This window comes from Spea bombifrons, chromosome 4 (genome assembly GCF_027358695.1).
Source record: "Spea bombifrons isolate aSpeBom1 chromosome 4, aSpeBom1.2.pri, whole genome shotgun sequence".
Classification (NCBI taxonomy): domain Eukaryota; kingdom Metazoa; phylum Chordata; class Amphibia; order Anura; family Pelobatidae; genus Spea; species Spea bombifrons.
In genome coordinates this window covers 38193888-38212190 of record NC_071090.1, presented here as the reverse complement: position 1 = coordinate 38212190, position 18303 = coordinate 38193888, and the positions used below count along the sequence as shown (strand labels likewise).

The 18303-nt window shown below is 40.6% G+C and overlaps 1 protein-coding gene across 1 annotated transcript; it reads right to left on the bottom strand.

Annotated features, from left to right (window-relative positions):
• Positions 1 to 286: 286 nt before the first annotated feature.
• KDM3B (lysine demethylase 3B) lies at positions 287 to 17012 on the bottom strand. The gene is made up of 24 exons (XM_053462255.1): positions 16677 to 17012; positions 13831 to 13998; positions 13083 to 13196; positions 12864 to 12972; positions 11778 to 11902; positions 11317 to 11391; positions 10281 to 10826; positions 8525 to 9716; positions 7776 to 7977; positions 7478 to 7692; positions 7015 to 7167; positions 6756 to 6860; positions 6546 to 6673; positions 6168 to 6441; positions 4811 to 5061; positions 4196 to 4459; positions 3904 to 4075; positions 3591 to 3681; positions 3202 to 3332; positions 2465 to 2584; positions 2226 to 2365; positions 1970 to 2146; positions 1552 to 1686; positions 287 to 1136 (listed from the first exon to the last, which is right to left on the bottom strand). The coding sequence occupies exons 1-24, from the start codon at positions 16839 to 16841 to the stop codon at positions 1056 to 1058; spliced, it is 5133 nt and encodes a 1710-aa protein (XP_053318230.1). The 5' UTR covers positions 16842 to 17012; the 3' UTR covers positions 287 to 1055.
• Positions 17013 to 18303: the final 1291 nt, after the last annotated feature.

Below are 18303 nucleotides of genomic sequence, written 5' to 3'. Positions count from 1 at the left end.
AAACAGACCTGCAAGTGGCACAGTAGTACAGACAGGGGAATGGCAACTCTCCATATTACATTCTGGAAAGCATTCAACATTTTAAAATATGATAAGGGACTCAATTGGCTTTAGATAACATTAATCTAATGGATTTTTAACTTAGTTAAAATATCCCCCTTTCGGTTAAACCATAAAAAAAATATGGAAAACTTGTGCCAGACATACATTTTCCCAAGGTGATGCTGAAGCAACTGTGTATGTACAATTTAATATGTGTTCCAAATAAGATGCCAAATAATGGCTGTCAGCAAACAGTTGTTCTGTTTTGGGACTTAACTCATACTTGTTTTAGGGCTGAATCTAGTGATATTTGATTTGGAAGGAAGACTAAATGCACTGTGCCTTTCTTATAATGCAGGAAAAAAACAGCTGTGATATTCCAAAAGTACTAAAAATGTCTAATTCCATGAAAGAGTAACTGTTTTACTACAAACCTATTTTTTTTTAATAAATACACAATTTCATACACTATCTGCACCCCAAAGGAAAAAATCAATGTCCCTTGCCACTTCTTGCAACCTCCATGCCATTTAAAAGGAGCATATTGAACTATGCTGTTGTCATTACAGTTTTGGAAACTTAAACTGATCTGTGTTGCAAATAATCTTTCCCTGTATATTAGATGTTTGGGTGCACTACAACCTTTTCCACCCCTAACACATTATGTTAGTCCATCTCCAACTCATTTCTCAGAAGTCTTCGGAAAACTAAGTACAGAAAAAGCAAAACAGACATGGTCTTCTACATTTCTAGTCCTGATTCATACATGAAGTACACTTGCCCAGTGCTTGCGCGGTCAGATGTCAAAAAGGCCACGGGGGGGAAAAAGTGCCTTTTGTTCAAATGCATAAGTGGAAAATCTTCATAGTACTTCTGGTATGAAGCTGTATAGAAAACCGTGGCTTGAAGGGTCTCACGTGGTCACTCAGGAGGTTTGCTTCTAGTACAAGTCCAATTCATGAAAAAGGCTTGTGTGTTAACCCTTTGTTTGCAGCAAATAAAGCCCATGATTACTAGGACCTTGCCAATTTAGATTCATGAGCTTTCAGGGTTCCAACAGCATCTTTAACTGCATGGTAAATAATATTCTTCACCTACAAAAATTATTTGAAACATGAAAACAAGTCTTTTAGTTCAGTGGTGATAATATAACTTTTGTAAAATGGACATAAAGGCTAATAAACATCTTGTGCCCTTTTTGCATAGACCTGTTGGGCTAAATTCCACCCAACATATGTAGAGTGTGCTGCCTTGTCCATGTTCCTTGCACAATGGTTTTGTTATAGTTATTTATACACATTATATTAGACAATTTTGAAAGCAGTAAAAACATTTTATATACTTAGTTAACATTTTTAAACCATGTTTGGTGTAGTGAGGGACTACAGCACATGATTTTTGGAAACTGAGATAAACTTGATAGCGCTCATGCAACAAAGCTACATTTCCAATATAATAATCCAGCTTATTGGGTCCTAAGCAACTTGTAGAGCAAGCGGAAATGTTTACCTGTAGTTTGTCCTCATGGTTTGTGTGCGTGTTTGAGAGATGCCTGAACTCCTGTGTTAAGCGGAAGCAGTGTTTCACGTGTTCTGGTGACACAAAATCCTCGGCTACTTTTATACAACTGTGCAAATTGTGAACCTACAACAAAATGCATCACACATTAGGTAGTTGGCTAATAGCTCAAACATCGACATGAACACCGTACAAGGTTAGGTTTCAGGACAGGTATAGATCTCACATTGAACCTGTGCACTCGGCGTTACAAATTCAAAGAACATAATGCTCTGATTGCAGGGACATTAAATATACATTACAGAAAATTTTGAAAACAAAATTATTCTGCAGTATCTTCAAATTTTCTTTTCAACATTTAAATGGCGGCTTTTGAAACGTGCATGCAATTTTACCGGTATTTACATACCTGATGGGGAGCTCCAGCTGGAATAAATACTGCATCGCCTAGAAACTGTACAATTGCCCACCCTTGAACCCCATATTCATCATATAGACGTTTTCGCAGCGTTTGGTCTAAATACCAACTCTGATCATGAATTGGATCATGATCTGGTGGATTTTCCTGGCCTTGTTCATCTCCGACCTATTGAACATAAAACAATGTTAGACCAGATTTAATAGACACCATTCAGTCATTAATACATTCTAAAACGCAATAAAACCTTTCGGAGCAGCTCACGGATCTTCTCTGCATCCTTTGCAGCATATATATGCCACAAGGCACCGGGCTTTTCTTTTCCCTCATGAATACGTTTTTTGGTTACTTCATCTGCATCTCCCTCCTCAATTGTCTTTAAGACCTCTAAGGAAAAAAAGAAAAAACAAAAGACAAAAATCATACTGAAATCCGTAAGCAGAAAGCGAAATACAGCAATACAAAAATAATCTGTTAATCACTTGCCTTCATCATATGCATTTTCTCCCACTGGAATCCCTACATACACCATAACGTTAACAGCATCAGACACATCTAGATGGAGGTTTGTGGTGCCAACTCGTCTATCTTCGGCAGTTATTAAACCTAAAAGTTGGAGAAAAGAAATAAACGTATTAGGTACGTTGTGGTAGACTAATAACCGGGTAGTATATAGGTTGAGTATCACTTATCCGAAATGCCTAGGATGAGAAGTATTTTGGGTAAAGCATAATTTCAGATAATGGTTCTGTTTTTCTCTCCTGTGTCTGCTCCTTTGTTAAGCCTTCTTCCTGCGGACCCTGAGCTTCCTGTCCGTTGTTCAGGCTTCCCCAGAGCACTTCAGGTAAGGAAGAGGGAGGGAAAGTACTCTGAACAACGGACCAGAAAGCACTCTGGGACGGCGGGGAGAAGCCTAAACAACAGACCAGAAAGCATTCTGGGACGAGGGGAGAAGCCTGAACAACGGACCAGAAAGCACTCTGGGACTGAGGGGAGAAGCCTAAACAACAGACCAGAAGCGCTCTGGAACGGCAAGGGGGATGCCTAAACAATGGAGTGAACAGCAAGGAGAATCCGAAAAGGAGGTGGGGAAAGGATCTACTGATAACAGGAGAGGTCAGACACCTCTTTCCTGCCCCCTACCCTCAGTCGTGATGTATCTTGGATAAGTGATTTTTTAATAAGGGGTACTCAACCTGCACTATACATTTGGTGCAACATACCATAAGCATTATACATTTTGGGCCCAAGATCTGGCCGCACAAAATAGCTAGGCAATCTAGAAGCCAAATTGAGCCTTCCATCTCTCTTTGTATACTCTGGGAGGGGGAGATTCTCCATCAAGTCCTCAAACCTAAAAACAAAATAGAACGTTTTTACTTTTTCCACAGACTCACATCTGACAATTCTTAGGAGAACAAAAAAAAAACCTGAAGTATTAAATTCTTTTTCTCCATCTAGCTAATAATTTGTCTAACTCACTTCAATACATTAAACATTACAGATGGCTCACAAAACTGAAGCTTCAAAAAACATTACTAATACAAAGACAATATATCAGTACAAGAATAAATGTACAGAAGAGACTTGGTAGCAATGGTAGCAGTTTTACCGTGTAGGCATCATGTCCCTAAAATCTTCCCCTGGAGGCCAATCCTTTAATTTAAGTACCATTGGAGAACCATCTTCTGCGCTCAATCGCTCTGTGGGAGGAAAAGATTTTTTTTTAGCAGACAGCATAGAAAATACATTGCTTTATATTTACACACACATTTCAAAAGATAACGTCATATTACTTAATAACTATACTAAACACACAAGGGATAAAATGATTCAATCGTGGCTCGAGTGAAGTATATATTAGTAATTGCATTATGACACCTATGATCATGCTGAACATGAGCACATACAAACAGTTTGCTTACTTTCAATTACTTCAAATCCATCCCAGAAATCACGAACTTTCACATCTGAAATGATTGCGCAGTTCCGACAATTAACCAGATCCACATCCTGGTCTCCAAACTCTAAGCTAAACGCTTCAGGTTTCCACAGCTCAGCCTTTAACTTTTTTTGCACTCCGGAAACCAGCACCGGCTAAGGAAAAACATAAAAGAAAAAAAAAAATGATAGCTGGGGTGTCCCTTTAAACATTTACATTAACACAGGAAACTAATCAAAGGTTCACACTTGGAAAGCGCAAACACCACATCTTACCTGGCCTTGCTTCCAACACTCTCTAAATATCTTCCAGTTATTTTTGTTGCTAGGATCATGGAGACAAAGCAATCTTCCATCACAGAGCCAGGAATGTGAGGTGTGTTGGTCGAGGACATTTAAACCCATTACCATTTCCTTCCCCTCTCTCAGGGCTTCTGATGAAGTGCTAGCTCTTTTAGCAGCATCTGAAGTCTTTTTATTTTCCACAACAGAAGCAATAATGTGGTCCAGGAAATGCGGCAAACTGGATTTTCCCTTCGCCTGGAGACATTAGAAGAAACCAATCATTAACTTTTAGAAAGTTCATTCAAAAATGAAAACATTGGAATAAGGTTGTTAAGTTACCAAATACATGTCCTCAACATGACCTCACAAATCATATGTGCATACAGGACAAAGTACAATAAAATAACTAAGACAGAACAAATCCCTTTCTGCCGGGGGTGGGGGGCATATACATGGATGCAGTTTTGTGCACAAAGAAACAAAGCTGTTTCTTTGTTCTTGAAAGAAACACACTTTTAACATAAAATTAGCCATATAATTCTCCAAAAGACAATCACTATTTCCCCCAAGTAATGGAGATGTACGTATAAGAAATATTTTACTTACTGTAGAGTTGGTGAAGACCGGAGGAAATGGGATCCCTGCTTCCATGTTTCCCTGGGGAAGTTTTCCTGGGCCAGAGTGAAGGAGATCTCGGAGACTAGAACCCTCTGTCTTGGTGCTTGAAGCTGCTGGGCCCAGCAGAAGGCTATTGAAAAGTTTGGGTGACTGTGCTGCCTTTGTGCTCGAATTAAACGAGTCAATGCCAATAGAAGAATTTGATTCTTTGTTAAGAGCCGACCTCAGAGAGCCACCATCTAAAATACAAACCATATTGAAAAATGAAAATGCAAACTTTGGCCAGTTATAATCCTATATATGAGCCAGTAGTTTTGTTTTCCCTGCTAAAAATTAGTCACTATGCCTTACTTCACACATTGAGATGTTATACAAACTCTGCTCCAGTTCCAAATGCATCCACAAGGGGGTATTTAAGTTCCACTAACCTACTTTCATATGAATTGACTATACACAGATCATCCATAACATTATGAGCACCTGCCTAATATTGTGTAGGTCCCCGTTTTGCTGCCTAAACAGCCCTGACCCGTTGAGGCATGGACTCCACTAGACCTCTGAAGGTGGGCTGTGGTATCTGGCAAAAAGGCGTTAGCCGCAGATACTTTAAGTCCTGTAAGTTGTGAGGAGTGGTGCCATGTGTTCTCCAGGTAAGCCACCCATCCACGTGATGTAAAAATGTGATTCATCAGACCCAGCCACCTTCTTCCATTGCTCCATGGTCCAGTTTTTATGCTCACGTGCCCATTATAGGCGCTTTTGGCAGTGGAAAGGGGTCAGCATGGGCACTCTGACTGCTCTGTGGCTACGCAGCCCCATAAGCAACAAACTGTGATGCACTTTTTCTTGTAACACATTTCTATCAAAACCAGCATTAACTTCTTCAGCAATTGGAGCTACAGTAGCGTGTATGGTGGATTTAACCTCACACCCTCCACGTGCATCAATGAGCCTTGGCAGCCTATGATGCCGTTGCCGGTTCACCGTTTTGTCTAGCCATCACATTTTGTCAAAGTCGCTCAAATCCGTACACTATCTATTTTTGCCTGCTTCTAACATCAACTTTGAGGACAAAATGCTCACTTGCTGCCTAAAACAGGTGCCATGATAAGATTATCAGCGTTTTTCACTTCAACTATCAGTGGTCCTAATGTTATGGCTGATCTGTGTGATACCACATGCATAGAAACCCATGCTGCTATAAGAAAATGTTATGGGCTAGACAGCTCCAATCCTCCAGAGCCACCAACAGATAAAAATTCAGTTTACCTTGAATTTTGAATACACAATGTAAATTAGAAGCACAAACATTCAGTGTCAGGAAGCAGCAGACAGACGTGGTTACCTTTTGTTTCTTCTTTTGCCTTTTGAGCAGCCAAGTCTGCCAGCCAGTGTAGGGCAGACGAAGGAGAGGATTCTGGGCACTGCTGTTTAGCGCTTTTACTGTCTGTGCTGCTAGAGAGCAGGGTATTTGCTTCGTGTTTTCTAGACTCGTCTGCTAAATTTTCCACAATCTCTGCTTTTATAGTCTCTTCGGGTTTAGACTCCATTTCATTGACTTCGCCAGAAAGCGGAATATTCTGTTCAGCAGTAGACGCAGGGGTATTTACACTTGGGAGCTAAGGAGAAATGTAAGTCACGCTAATGAACGATTCAAAAACAATCACAGGACAGTTACTTGTGTATAATTTTTTTCTTGGTGCAGGATTATATATGTTCATACCTGGGAAATTCCATTAGTAACTGCTGGCCGCAAAACAGCTTTGTTGTGTCTGCTGATACACGGACAGTTTGCCTTGATTCCCCATTTTCCCCTTGCTGCATGCACCATGTCACCAATATTGTAAAGAGCTGTAAAAGACATTTGAATCGCATAAACATAATGTAGTTGATACACCAACACTAATTTGCGCTGTTAAATCAAAGAGTTTACCAGTGCCAGGGATAATCTGCGTTGGCATAAGATTCTCCGGTTCATGAGGCTGCCCTTTTGCACATTTTAGCCACGCAAAAACTTCATCATCACAAGAATCATCCTCTGAAAAATAAACCAGAGCAATCAATTTATCCGATTACGTATTTATTTGTAAGTTTATTTGGGGTCAGTTTAATATAAAGCTATTTCTGTAGCTACAGTTCCTTTAAAGGAAAAAAAATAATCAGTAAGATCAGCAAACTTCCGACGTTCTTACCTCTCCGAGGGCGGCTCTTTCGCAGTCGATAACAATCAAGACAGACACCAAACCCACACTTGCGGCAAACCCAGTGAATGTTAAAGAGTGTCGTTTCACACACGTCGCACATCTCCCTAACGCCTCTAACTGCTCTCTTCCAAGCAACCTTTTCTGTAAAACAAAATGAAAACTATTAGACGCCTAAACATACCCTCAAACAATCCAGATTATAAACACACATCCCGTCATATCCCATACAAGCAATTACCATGTCTTTCTATATCCCTTTATCCCCCTCTTATCATTTAGTGTACCTGTATAAATTAGATTTTTTGGGACAAGTAGGGCCTTAAAAATGGACACTCGTCAACTTGCCCTGCTTTATTAGCTACCACACATTCTTATGGTTTTTATTTAAAATGTATCAATTCCCCACCACACGAACTATGCAATGTAAAAATAAACTTGAAGAGAAGCTTACGTTGTGGCTCTACCATCATCATGGCTTCCTTCTCAGACATAACCAACTGACAAAACTGATCTCCAACGTTAGCGAGAATGTACTTTGAAGTCTCCAAGTCAATGCCTTCAGCAGGGACAGAGGATGGAACCCAGAGACGCATGGCTTCCGGATCACTTTGCTGGGGACTCAGGAAGCCTTCAACGCGCAGAACACCTTTTCTGGTGAACACCAGCCTACAAAAGACAAAGTAGGGTTAAAAAGAACAATACTGACAGAATAGGAAATAATAGCAAGGCGTGAAAAACTGCTTAAGTACCTGCGGAAGTGAAAGAAGCGACACGCCACAGTGGAATCATCCTGTTCTTGCTCTTTGAATTTGCGGTATCGTTCCAGCCGGCACTCTCGACATTTGTGTAAATGTGGGGCAACGTTGATACACGATCCATCTTGAAGGAATGGTTCGCCTGACTGCTTCAGCTTTCTTACTTTACTCATGTCCTTAAGGATAGACTGCCCAACTGGATGAGAGAAAAAGGATAAGTGAAAGAGTACCTCTGAGAACTCTGGGTTAGCTTATATTATAGCAGCCGAGACATGAAAAAATATACATATATAATTTATTTTTAAAACCCTTAGGCGCACTATTAAATAGAATTACTAAATCTTTAGAGCTCAGCAGCAGGTAATGAAACAGAAGAACTAAGGGGGAGCAACTCACTGGCAATAGTCAGGCCAATTCTATAAACAAGACATTAACAGCTCTACCACATACACACGATGGGTTTCTGGACCATATATTGCTCATTTTAAGCACCATTAATACAAAAAGGATGTAAAATATGGCATATACGTTTTAAAGCAAAGGACTTACTTGAAAACTGACAACACAAGATGAAAGAATTAAATCACACACCCAAAGCATGTTTTAGAGGGCAAGTTCATTTTCTTTCAGCCATTCCACAGCTCAAATATATAGTATAAGGCATTAATGATCATACAACTATATATATGGAGCTTTCTAAAACATAAGCGGTTGTGTTAAATAAGAAAAAGCCTGTGGCTTACCTTTTAACGGGGCTGTCCGCGGTCTGCCTTTTGTCGCCTGCTTTCCTCTCCCTTTCCCCAACAACAAGTCTACACCACGTTCTCCATTATGCCCCAGTCTTCCCACTAGATGTTCTGGGATTCCTCGGTAGCCAGTTTTAGAGTTCAGCTGCTCCTCAGAATCACTCAGATCACTTAAATCACTGTTCGTACTGGAATCAGAATCCTGCTTAGACGTTCTACTTCGCTCATCCAGAGTAAAGCGATTGACAGACTCAAAAGCGGCTTTATTGTCATTGGTGTATTCTGAGGAGCTGGGGACTCCAGGCTGTAGTCTACTTGACAGGGCAGTAAAGGTTCTTAACAAGGGATTGTCTGATTGGTTAGATCCAATGGCTGGTTTATCCTCTGTTGGACTTGATGATAATGTTGGCATTTCGATAGGCTGATTTAGGTTACTTGCAGGCGAACTAGAGCGTCCATTTCCCAAAAAGGCAGAAGTCTGAATAGCATCACCGATGGATGTACCGGAACTGATTGGTAGCCTTTTTGGAGATTCCACCGGAATAAACAAAGGCTTGTTTTTAGCCAAAGAACCAGTACCCTCAGCTTTATTGTGTTCTTGCCAAGAGGATAATGGGAGAGTACTGGTTAAGGAACTTTGAACCGAATGGGATGAAAAACCAAACAGTGAACTGTCTTTCTTGTCTGAAAAAGCCAAGAAAGGATTTGAAGGTTCCTCGCGGGAAAGCTTTGGGGGCTGCAAAAACAGATTTTCGTGAGTTTCAGGGGGCCTGGCAGTTAAAACCTTTCCAGGGAACGCAGGTGTAAGTTTCGGCATTGACTCAGAGAAAGATAGCTTTGTATTTGCCTTATCTGCAGGAAGCATTGCATTAGGTTTACATAGGCTGGAAGAAGGAGCCTCCTTGCTTTGCATCAACACGTCTCTGTTCGATGACCCTTCTGTAATGCTCTCTGAAATAGCACTGAAGTAGTTACTAGGGGGAACGTTCTGTGACATACATTGGAAAAACAGGTTTTTGGAAACATCTGTCTCTTTTGGTTTCTCCTGGATGCTGCTTGCACCAAATGGAAACCCAACTGATTTGTTTTCTGGAAGTAAGCCATTGGACTGGCTGCGATCTTCTCCAAAAGTTGATTGTGAAAGAGACATGCCAAACCCACTCTGGGACAGAAGAGGTTTTCTTGGACTCTGAAACAGATTTAAATACACGTTAACAAGACTGATATTACAAACACTTAAGCAAAGAATATAACCCCTACGTAACAATCGTCAGAAAATGCACTATTATTTTAGGTTTCATTCAAAGGGAAACTAAAAAAAAACTAACAAAGAATAGCAATATTTAAACACAAATAAATGCCAAATGCTAATTTAAAATGAATCATGTAAATAAAAATGTCTTGTAAATCTGAACTGAGAGCCCATTTCCTAATTAAACTATACAAGAGGCAGCTAACAATGATGCTTTTATAGTTGCTTCTTCAATAAATAATGTCTCTCAGCACATGATATTTCAATAAGTCTTAAAAACTCCCTAAATGTTGCACTAATGCTTTCAAATAATTGGTTATTCTTTTTGTAAAATACACTGTTAAGCAACTGCCTCTGCAACAAAAGGGGTTTATTCACTTAATAATTAACTAACCGACAGCAGTATACAAATATGTGTCACTAACTGTAACCGACAGCAGTATACAAAATACATTTCTGATATTGAAGTTACATGGGAAACTCAATAAGTGCACTTCGCACCTCTCCAACAGACCAAGCGAACTTCTGCTCTCCTGCTGCAGCGGATAGGCTTGTGTCAGAGATTCTCACCATTGCCGCAGCGGCTCCGCTCGACATCTTGTTCTCAACAGGGTTTTCACCCAACGCAACATTTTTGCTTCCCGGTTCAGCATCTTCAGGAACCGCGGTGGGCTTGCTGGCCATTGCAGAGAAAGACGGAAAAGCTAGAGATGCTCCATCACTGACAGGCTGGTCTTGGACAACCAATGTGCGCCCGTTTTCTTTGGTGTAGGTCGCAAAGCGTATATTGCGATTAATCTGAGGGACGAAGTGTAGCACCTGTTTGGCCCGAGCATCCACGGCATGTTCTCCAGTGCCACTTGATTTCCGATTCACTTCGCTGCCATCATTTCCGTTACTGTCAACGTCCTTCTTTTCTGCTTTTTGCTTTTTTGCGGCCGAGTCACACTCCGCATCTGCAGTGATTTTTCTCCTGCGACTATCCCTTCCATCTGTATTTTCTTTTTTCTTCTTTTTTGTTGTCTTACTGACCTTCACTATAGTTTCCTGAAAAGTTTCAGTAAAGGTTTGTGAACTGTCACACCTTAAAAGCGATACTGGATAAACAGTCCAACTATAGTTGTAAATTAATGTCTGTGTACCTACACAATGTGCTAGAACAATTATCAGTGAAAAACATACTACAGAACAAGGTTCTCATCTATCTCTTTCATATATCTATATATTTATCTATCCAGCTATCTAAATAGAAGCTTGTGATTGGGAATTGCTGCTCATGGCGGTCAGGGCCGAACGACAGACGATTGATGGGGGGGATCCTCATGGGTGGGACATCCTCATGGGTGGGACAGAGCACTTAATAAATAGCTTAAGCTAAGGGGATGAAGAAATGTTATTCTTGGGCATGTGCACAGATGATCTCCCCGAAGCAGCCACAATATGAGGGGTTTTCGGTATTTAATGTTGTTTACAAAATATAGTTACAAAGACTAACAAAAAAACAAACCTACATCAATAACATAGAAGAAATTATTACCTCGGGCTGTAAAGCAGCATCATCAGTCAGCACCACATGTACCAATCTAGGATCAATCGCCTTTGGCTCACTGCCCTAAAATAACAGTAGAAATAAACTTATGACCCTTGAATGTATTTTACATTCACAATCAACCACACAACAAACAATTCCTATTTGTATCAAGTTGTGGTAAAGTCCAGGAGCCCAAGTTTGGGAATGGAACCAACAGATGGAAAGCTTTAGTTAGTAAATAACCAACAATAACTTACCCGGTGGTGTATATTGGAGAAAAACACAAATCTCTAGAAAACAATCGATTACAGGAAGGTACATAAATAGTTGCTGTCTGAGTTTCAATGTATGTGTATAACATCAGACATATTTAGGAAATGACCTGACCTTACATCATACACAACGATTATGAGAAATTTGTGCCACTGAGTAATAATACACGTGGCTGCTCTCTCAAAGACACATACCTCACTTGTAGTCACATTAATAATACGACTGATGGGATCTTGATGGGTCACAACGCCACAAAACCAGGATTCTTCTGATTCTGGTGTGAAAACCTTAACCTCTTGACCTTGAATGCTACAAATCCCTACAAGAATGATTACAACAATCACACAATGTAGTTAGATAGTTCTATGCTGCAAAATCTACGAATAAAACTTAACTTAGCATATTTGTATCTCTCGTCCTAAAGAGAAAGCACTTCCATAAGATATTTGGCAAACACTAAAATCATCACATAGAATAATTATACATTTTTTTAATATTTCAACAGAGCTCATGTAGTTAGTGTTTGGGTACTATAGGGCGTCCAAACATTTTCATCTTCGTTACTGCGTTACAAACCATAAAAGAGAAATAGAGAAAAAATATTTTGGACCAGGTTTCTAAAAATCAAAACACGAACAAATTCCAAGTGATTGACCTCTACACAACGCATAAGCAGCCTGCTTGTAAAGACTCGCAATTCTCCCCTGGCATTTTAGTATATTTCAAATAATTTCACCAATTAACATTTACTCCGCAAAGAGAGGCGGGATGACTACAAACAAAGGACTCGAATATACTGAGCCACACACATTATACATAAATGCTTTTAATGCATATGTATAGTAAAAAAAATAAATAAATGACCCTGGTGTGATGTTTTTTACATTGTCTTATAGCCACCAATGGAATACCCCTGCTGCTTTCACTAATGTATTAGCTGCTATGGTGCTATCTTTGATCCAGAATCACTTCTTACACACCCAATGCCTGCTGACAGCATAAAAAGTGTAAACTTTATCTATTTTAGTAGAAACGGCAAACATTGGTAGTAACTATATAAGACGTATATAAAGTTAGATGCCCTATATGGTTTTAATACCTGACAATGTATCGTTTCAATCTATTTATTCCTAAAATTGCTACACTCCAAAACTAAATTTTGTCCCTATTGGGTACAGTTTGCCTCCAGATGCGATTTTGGTACATGCCCAGGAAAGTAACCATCATATGGAATCTGAATCTTGGTAAACAGGCTTGATTTAGTTACACTGCAGATGTACCTCTCAGGATGATGTCCTGGATTTTTCTTGAGTTGATGACAGTAGTCACCGCATCCTTCAATAACGGCTGTTCCTTCAAAACCAGTTTATGACTATCTACTCCCATTTGCTGAAAGGGAAAACAACATGAATTATATTGCTAAGTAGGCAAGGGACTAAAGCTAGAATCGCAACAAAACTACCATCGTGTTCTCCTGCCAATTCATACAGCTTCCAAACCTGATAAAGACGCAAGCTGCTGGCATCTGGCAGGAAATGCATCGCTCCTTCCAAAAGAAACTCTATGGGAACCAGGGATCCTAAGCCTAGTTTATCCACCAGAGGTGTGAAGGTCTGTAAAGAGACAGGTTATCAGGATATCTCAATCACATCACAGATTCAAATGTTGTGTATGGTTACCAATGTTTAAACCTCAAACATATATATTGTGACACGGTGAAAGATGGCTTCTATGTAAGCAGGAGATTGCAATGAGCATTTTATCCCAGTGACTAAGGGGTTAACTGCTGGTCCTATGAACAGGTGCCCAGGTTTATCTCTGCACTGGCAAAAGTACATTTATATCCTAATGTTATCTACTACCGAATAGCTATAAAATACTCAACTGATAAAAAAGTTCTGTTTAAAGGGTTCAGCAGTTTTTATAACATTTAATAAGTTTCATAGTCTATAGTAACTGAGGATAATAGTGGCATACATGTGACACATTGAAAAACATTCACAGTATTTACTTAAGGAGAAGGAAGATGTACGAAGAATACTGGTACCTATTAAGACAGACTGCTTTCATGGTACAGTAAAATGCTATACAGAACATTGCAATAAAAATAAAAACTACTTTAGATAACACATGTCTGTCTTGTATGTCATTTCATTAATACTTTTATGTAAATTGAGTTCACAAAGTTGTTTTTAGCTCCATGATTCATGTTAACTAAACAAACTTGGTATTCTGAAAGCTACTTACTAAAGCCGGCCAGTGGGTGGGGCAAACAGCACCCCCCTGGATTAGGATTGGATCTTTTCTCGGTGACCAAACTAATGGCCCTTCCAGTAGGATCACCAAGACATCTTCTCCATGAACCTGCACCCATGAGTGCGGTCTATAGCTTTTTTCATCAAACTCCACATACACCTGAATGAACGGAATAAAGCATTTCAGAATTTCTGCGAAAACCATTGCCAAGGAGATTCACACGTGTGGAAGCGACAAGGAAAGCCAGTACTTTAGGTAGGAGTAAGCGGGGTTACACTAAAGTGAGAGCTGCGGTTTTACCGCCCTCATTTCACTATTGATTATGAAGGGCCAAGTTTCTCCAGTGTGAGGGGCTGAGCAGGCCCTGTATAAGGCATGATACAATGCGTAAGGAGACTAACTATATTATTATACAGCCAAGCTCTTCCTGAAGCAAAAGGTCACTCAAGTTGGCTCTTCATAACAATGTGAGATGAGAGTTGGTCAGCCGTCTCCGCTATTAAGTAATGCAGGTCAGCTCAGCCCTTCTAACTCGAGAAAGCTGCCTGTGTTCTTAAAGAATAGTGACGTTAAGGAGCTGAAACTCCCACAAATACCGCTATCAAACCACCTGTCAGCAAATTAACCCGGTTGAAGTTTTTCTATTTCTCAAAGATTATAAATTGGATATTTTTTTACATCTTATGAAAGTGTTAAACAGCCGCTACAGCGTGTACGCAGCTCCATTTCATCACCCCACTAGATGGACAGCAACTGCCATAGCAATGAATTATACCTGACTGAGCTCTATGTAGGACATTCAAAACTAGAAAAGATTGCATGGTTTCGCGAGGACTTGGAGGTGAATACAGAGTTTATTACGAGACCAATAGAGAATATGCTTTATCCATTATTTGCCCCTTACCAGCAACCATGGCATGCCCCCTAGAATACGTCTAAAGCCTGCTTTGTCACCTAGTTGCTGCCATCCATAAACTGTTCCATTGCAATCACTATTTCCACCTGCTTTATGATCTCCTCAGGTAATGTTAAGAACCCTGGTTAATGCATCAGATAATTCATTAACTCTTTAAATAAAATCACATAAAAGTGTGACAAAGGAGTTTTGCATCACTATTATAGTTATGGCAGACAAGTAGCCCGCCCCCTAGGAGCAAATATCTGGCAAAGTCACGTTGCTCCAGCGTAACCTTAAATAATCTGCCCGTGGAGCTTTTTTTATGGCAATGCATTAATGAAATACTAACAAAAAGCCACTCATAGTTCAAGCAGACAACATAAAATGGTCCTAATATATACCAAGGGACAGCAATAAGTAACATTTCGTTTGTACCATAAATGTAATTATCAGCCCCTTAAATATACATCCGTTGCGGATGTTATACCGGCACTTCAGTTGCTTGTTTTGTATAAATATCAGTCAGGTTTTTGTCAAAAAAAAAGGAACTGACTAACAGGATTGTGCACTTTTCACTTACATAGGTATTTATCATATACAACACAAAAAGTCCCCGGAAAGTGGTTAAAAGTAAAAGTTAAACTCAAAGGATACAGCCCAGCCATCATATGCATGTATGTAATGTATTTCCAGTGCATATGCATGGAGGCATCAGACTCCTGCTCCACCAACGAATAAAATTAATTGTCAATTTTAATGTTATGGGTTATTTTGTATTCTCTCTATTGTGATAGAACGCTACAATCTCAGGTATAATATAGATTTTTAATTTAAAACCTGAAAACTTCGCATACAGACAATGAGCTTTTATACTTGCATAAAACCTGCACCATCTAACTTAGACAAGAAACAAAATAAAAACAAAAAAAAAAGGTAAAACGTGAGAGATTTGACAAGACGGTCACTATACTGACATACGAGATTAGTTAACGTTATACATTTGAGATGCAAAAAAAAAAAAAACACGAACCCAGCACTCGCTGTTTTGAAATAAATGCTAAAAATGGCTGCAGAGGAAAAAAATCCACATAACTACTTTAATTCTCAATGCTAAATGATCAGTTATATTTCAGAATAAACATAGAATTAGATATCCCACAATCAGGAATATTTATATATATATATATATATATATATATATATATAATATATAATATATTTTTTAATCGAGCTTCGATCATTTAGGAACGGAGAGGGTATCACTGACAATAACAAAAAGTTTACGGGAAATACCGGATCCCGGCTTCCACCGATCGGCAGAGAAGAGAACCCGAAGCCTCCACGCGATCCCGGCGAAGTGCTGTATGTTTATTTACACAGAAGACGATCACTCCTATAGCGAGCGAGCTCACGTGTCTAAGTGTCTCCCTGACAGCCAGAAACACAGCCCATGCAGCAGCTGCAAGCGCAATAATACGCTCCGATCTCGCTGGCGATTAACGGAAAACATGCATATATATATATATAGGCGTGTGTGTGTGTGTGAATAAAGCGCCAGGCCCGGACTGCTGCAAGCGCACAGCTCCATTTTGTTTCCTAAAATGTAGCGGTAAAGCAGTGCCTGTTGTGAGCAGAGACGCGAAGCGTACCAAGCGGAGGGCAGCACGGTTTGTTACTCATCGGGCTGCAGTATAATACGTGTTTACATTGACGAGTTAGTGCACGGTGAGAGGGGGTGTGCAGCGCCGCCGCTGCTGTAAATGGGGAGTCTCCCTCACGCAGGTAAACAAGGCCCAGGGGCGCATGAGGGTATAAACACACACCCGCTAGGCCCGGCTGGGGCAGCTCGGCCGGGCTCGAGTATAAAGGAAGTCGGCTCTACGACGGTGGGACAGAACGCTGGATGCCTCGGCCCTCCGTTTCATATCCAGTAACTTACCGCCAGTTCCTCGGGCACGGCTCCCTTTAGGCCCCGCACGGTTCCGCCCTGCCAGGCCCGCTTCCCCAGCGGTGTTGATGGGTCGGTAGATTCCTCCCGCCCGGAGGCCGTCTCATCAAAAAGGAGACGCAGCCGCTTCCCCACCGGAGACACGGTGGCCGCCATGTAAAAAGTGCTGCGGGATGCCCGGAACTCCGAGCCGACTGTGAGGGCGCGTAATGGGCGGCCGTACAGAGAGCGACAGGGAAACCTCTGCAGCACCCGCGGGGACAACGCGTTACACAACGCCGCCGTGCGGCCGGGAGCTCAGCGCGAAGAGCCGACAGCGCCCCGTTCGGTCAGGAGGAGAATGACAGGACAGTGGATCCACAGTGCCCCGCGCGTTGTGGAGTGAATCGCACATTCCGTTGGTTTCGAGGCCCCCTTTCCGGTTGGAGGGACTAGAGGCTATGTGCTACAGCGCCCCGCGCGGTGCGAAGTAGAGCAACTTTCATCTGTTACAGCGCCCCTAGCGGTGTGGAGTACGCGGCACAGGGGGTGGGACTATAATAAGACAATGAGCACTAGTCCAATGGGGTGCATTGTCTCTGGTTTCTAGAGGAAGAGGTGGGATTGTTTCAAATTGTCTGGTGAAGTTGGTGGGATCTTGTTTACCAATATATCATTAATCATTAATGGTTTGGAGCTTCTGAAACTGCTGGTTGGGGGACAAAAAATGGCCAAAAATAATTATATTAATACATTCAAGGAACTGGGTCTAGTACTGATACCTGCACTAAAAGGTTCATGAAGTGTCTTTTACTTCAACTAGTAGGACCAATTTTGATTTCCATAAATACTATAAAAAGTCAATTTTAATACCCAACTCTACTGATCCACTCATTCTAACAATTCCCTGTCTAGATCTCACAAATGAGTCCCATACATGTAATGTTGTTATTCATATTAGGAATATGCAGACATATGACACTGGTGGGATCAGTCCGGACATTAGTTCTGCTGTAGGTACGTGTTAGGCAGGTGCACTTCCGGAAAAAGAAGTCAAATCTATGATATCCATAAAAAGGTTTGTAGTCGGTATTGTCCTCTCCATTTAATGAAACATCCAGATTACTTTTTGTCCGCTTGAACCGTTTCTACGACAGTCCTCCTCTGACACTTCTACCATAGTTTGTCATTTAGATCCTGGTTTTGTGATCCAGGGAATTCTGGAGTTATGAAGAGAGACTAAAAAAAAGTTGCATCTATAATGTATGCGCTAGACGAATGGCATCTTACAGAGATACTACAACATTGTATAAATATGTTCAGGGCCATTAGAAAGACGTCTCCAGTGACGTGTTCATTAACAAAAACGTACAAAGAACCAGAGGTCATCCTCAGACTGGAAGAATAAGTATTTCATAGCTGACAAAGGATGGATTATTTACAGTAAGTGCAATAAAGGTATGGAATTCACTGCCAAGAGAAGTGGTGCTATCAAATATAATGGGTGCCTTCAAAAAGTGCCTGGATATTTTCTTAGAAAAGCAGAGCATACCACTATAAATTATTCAATAAACATTAACCCCTTAAGGACAATGGGCGGTCCCTAAACCCATTGAAAACAATGCATTTTGTAAGGAGA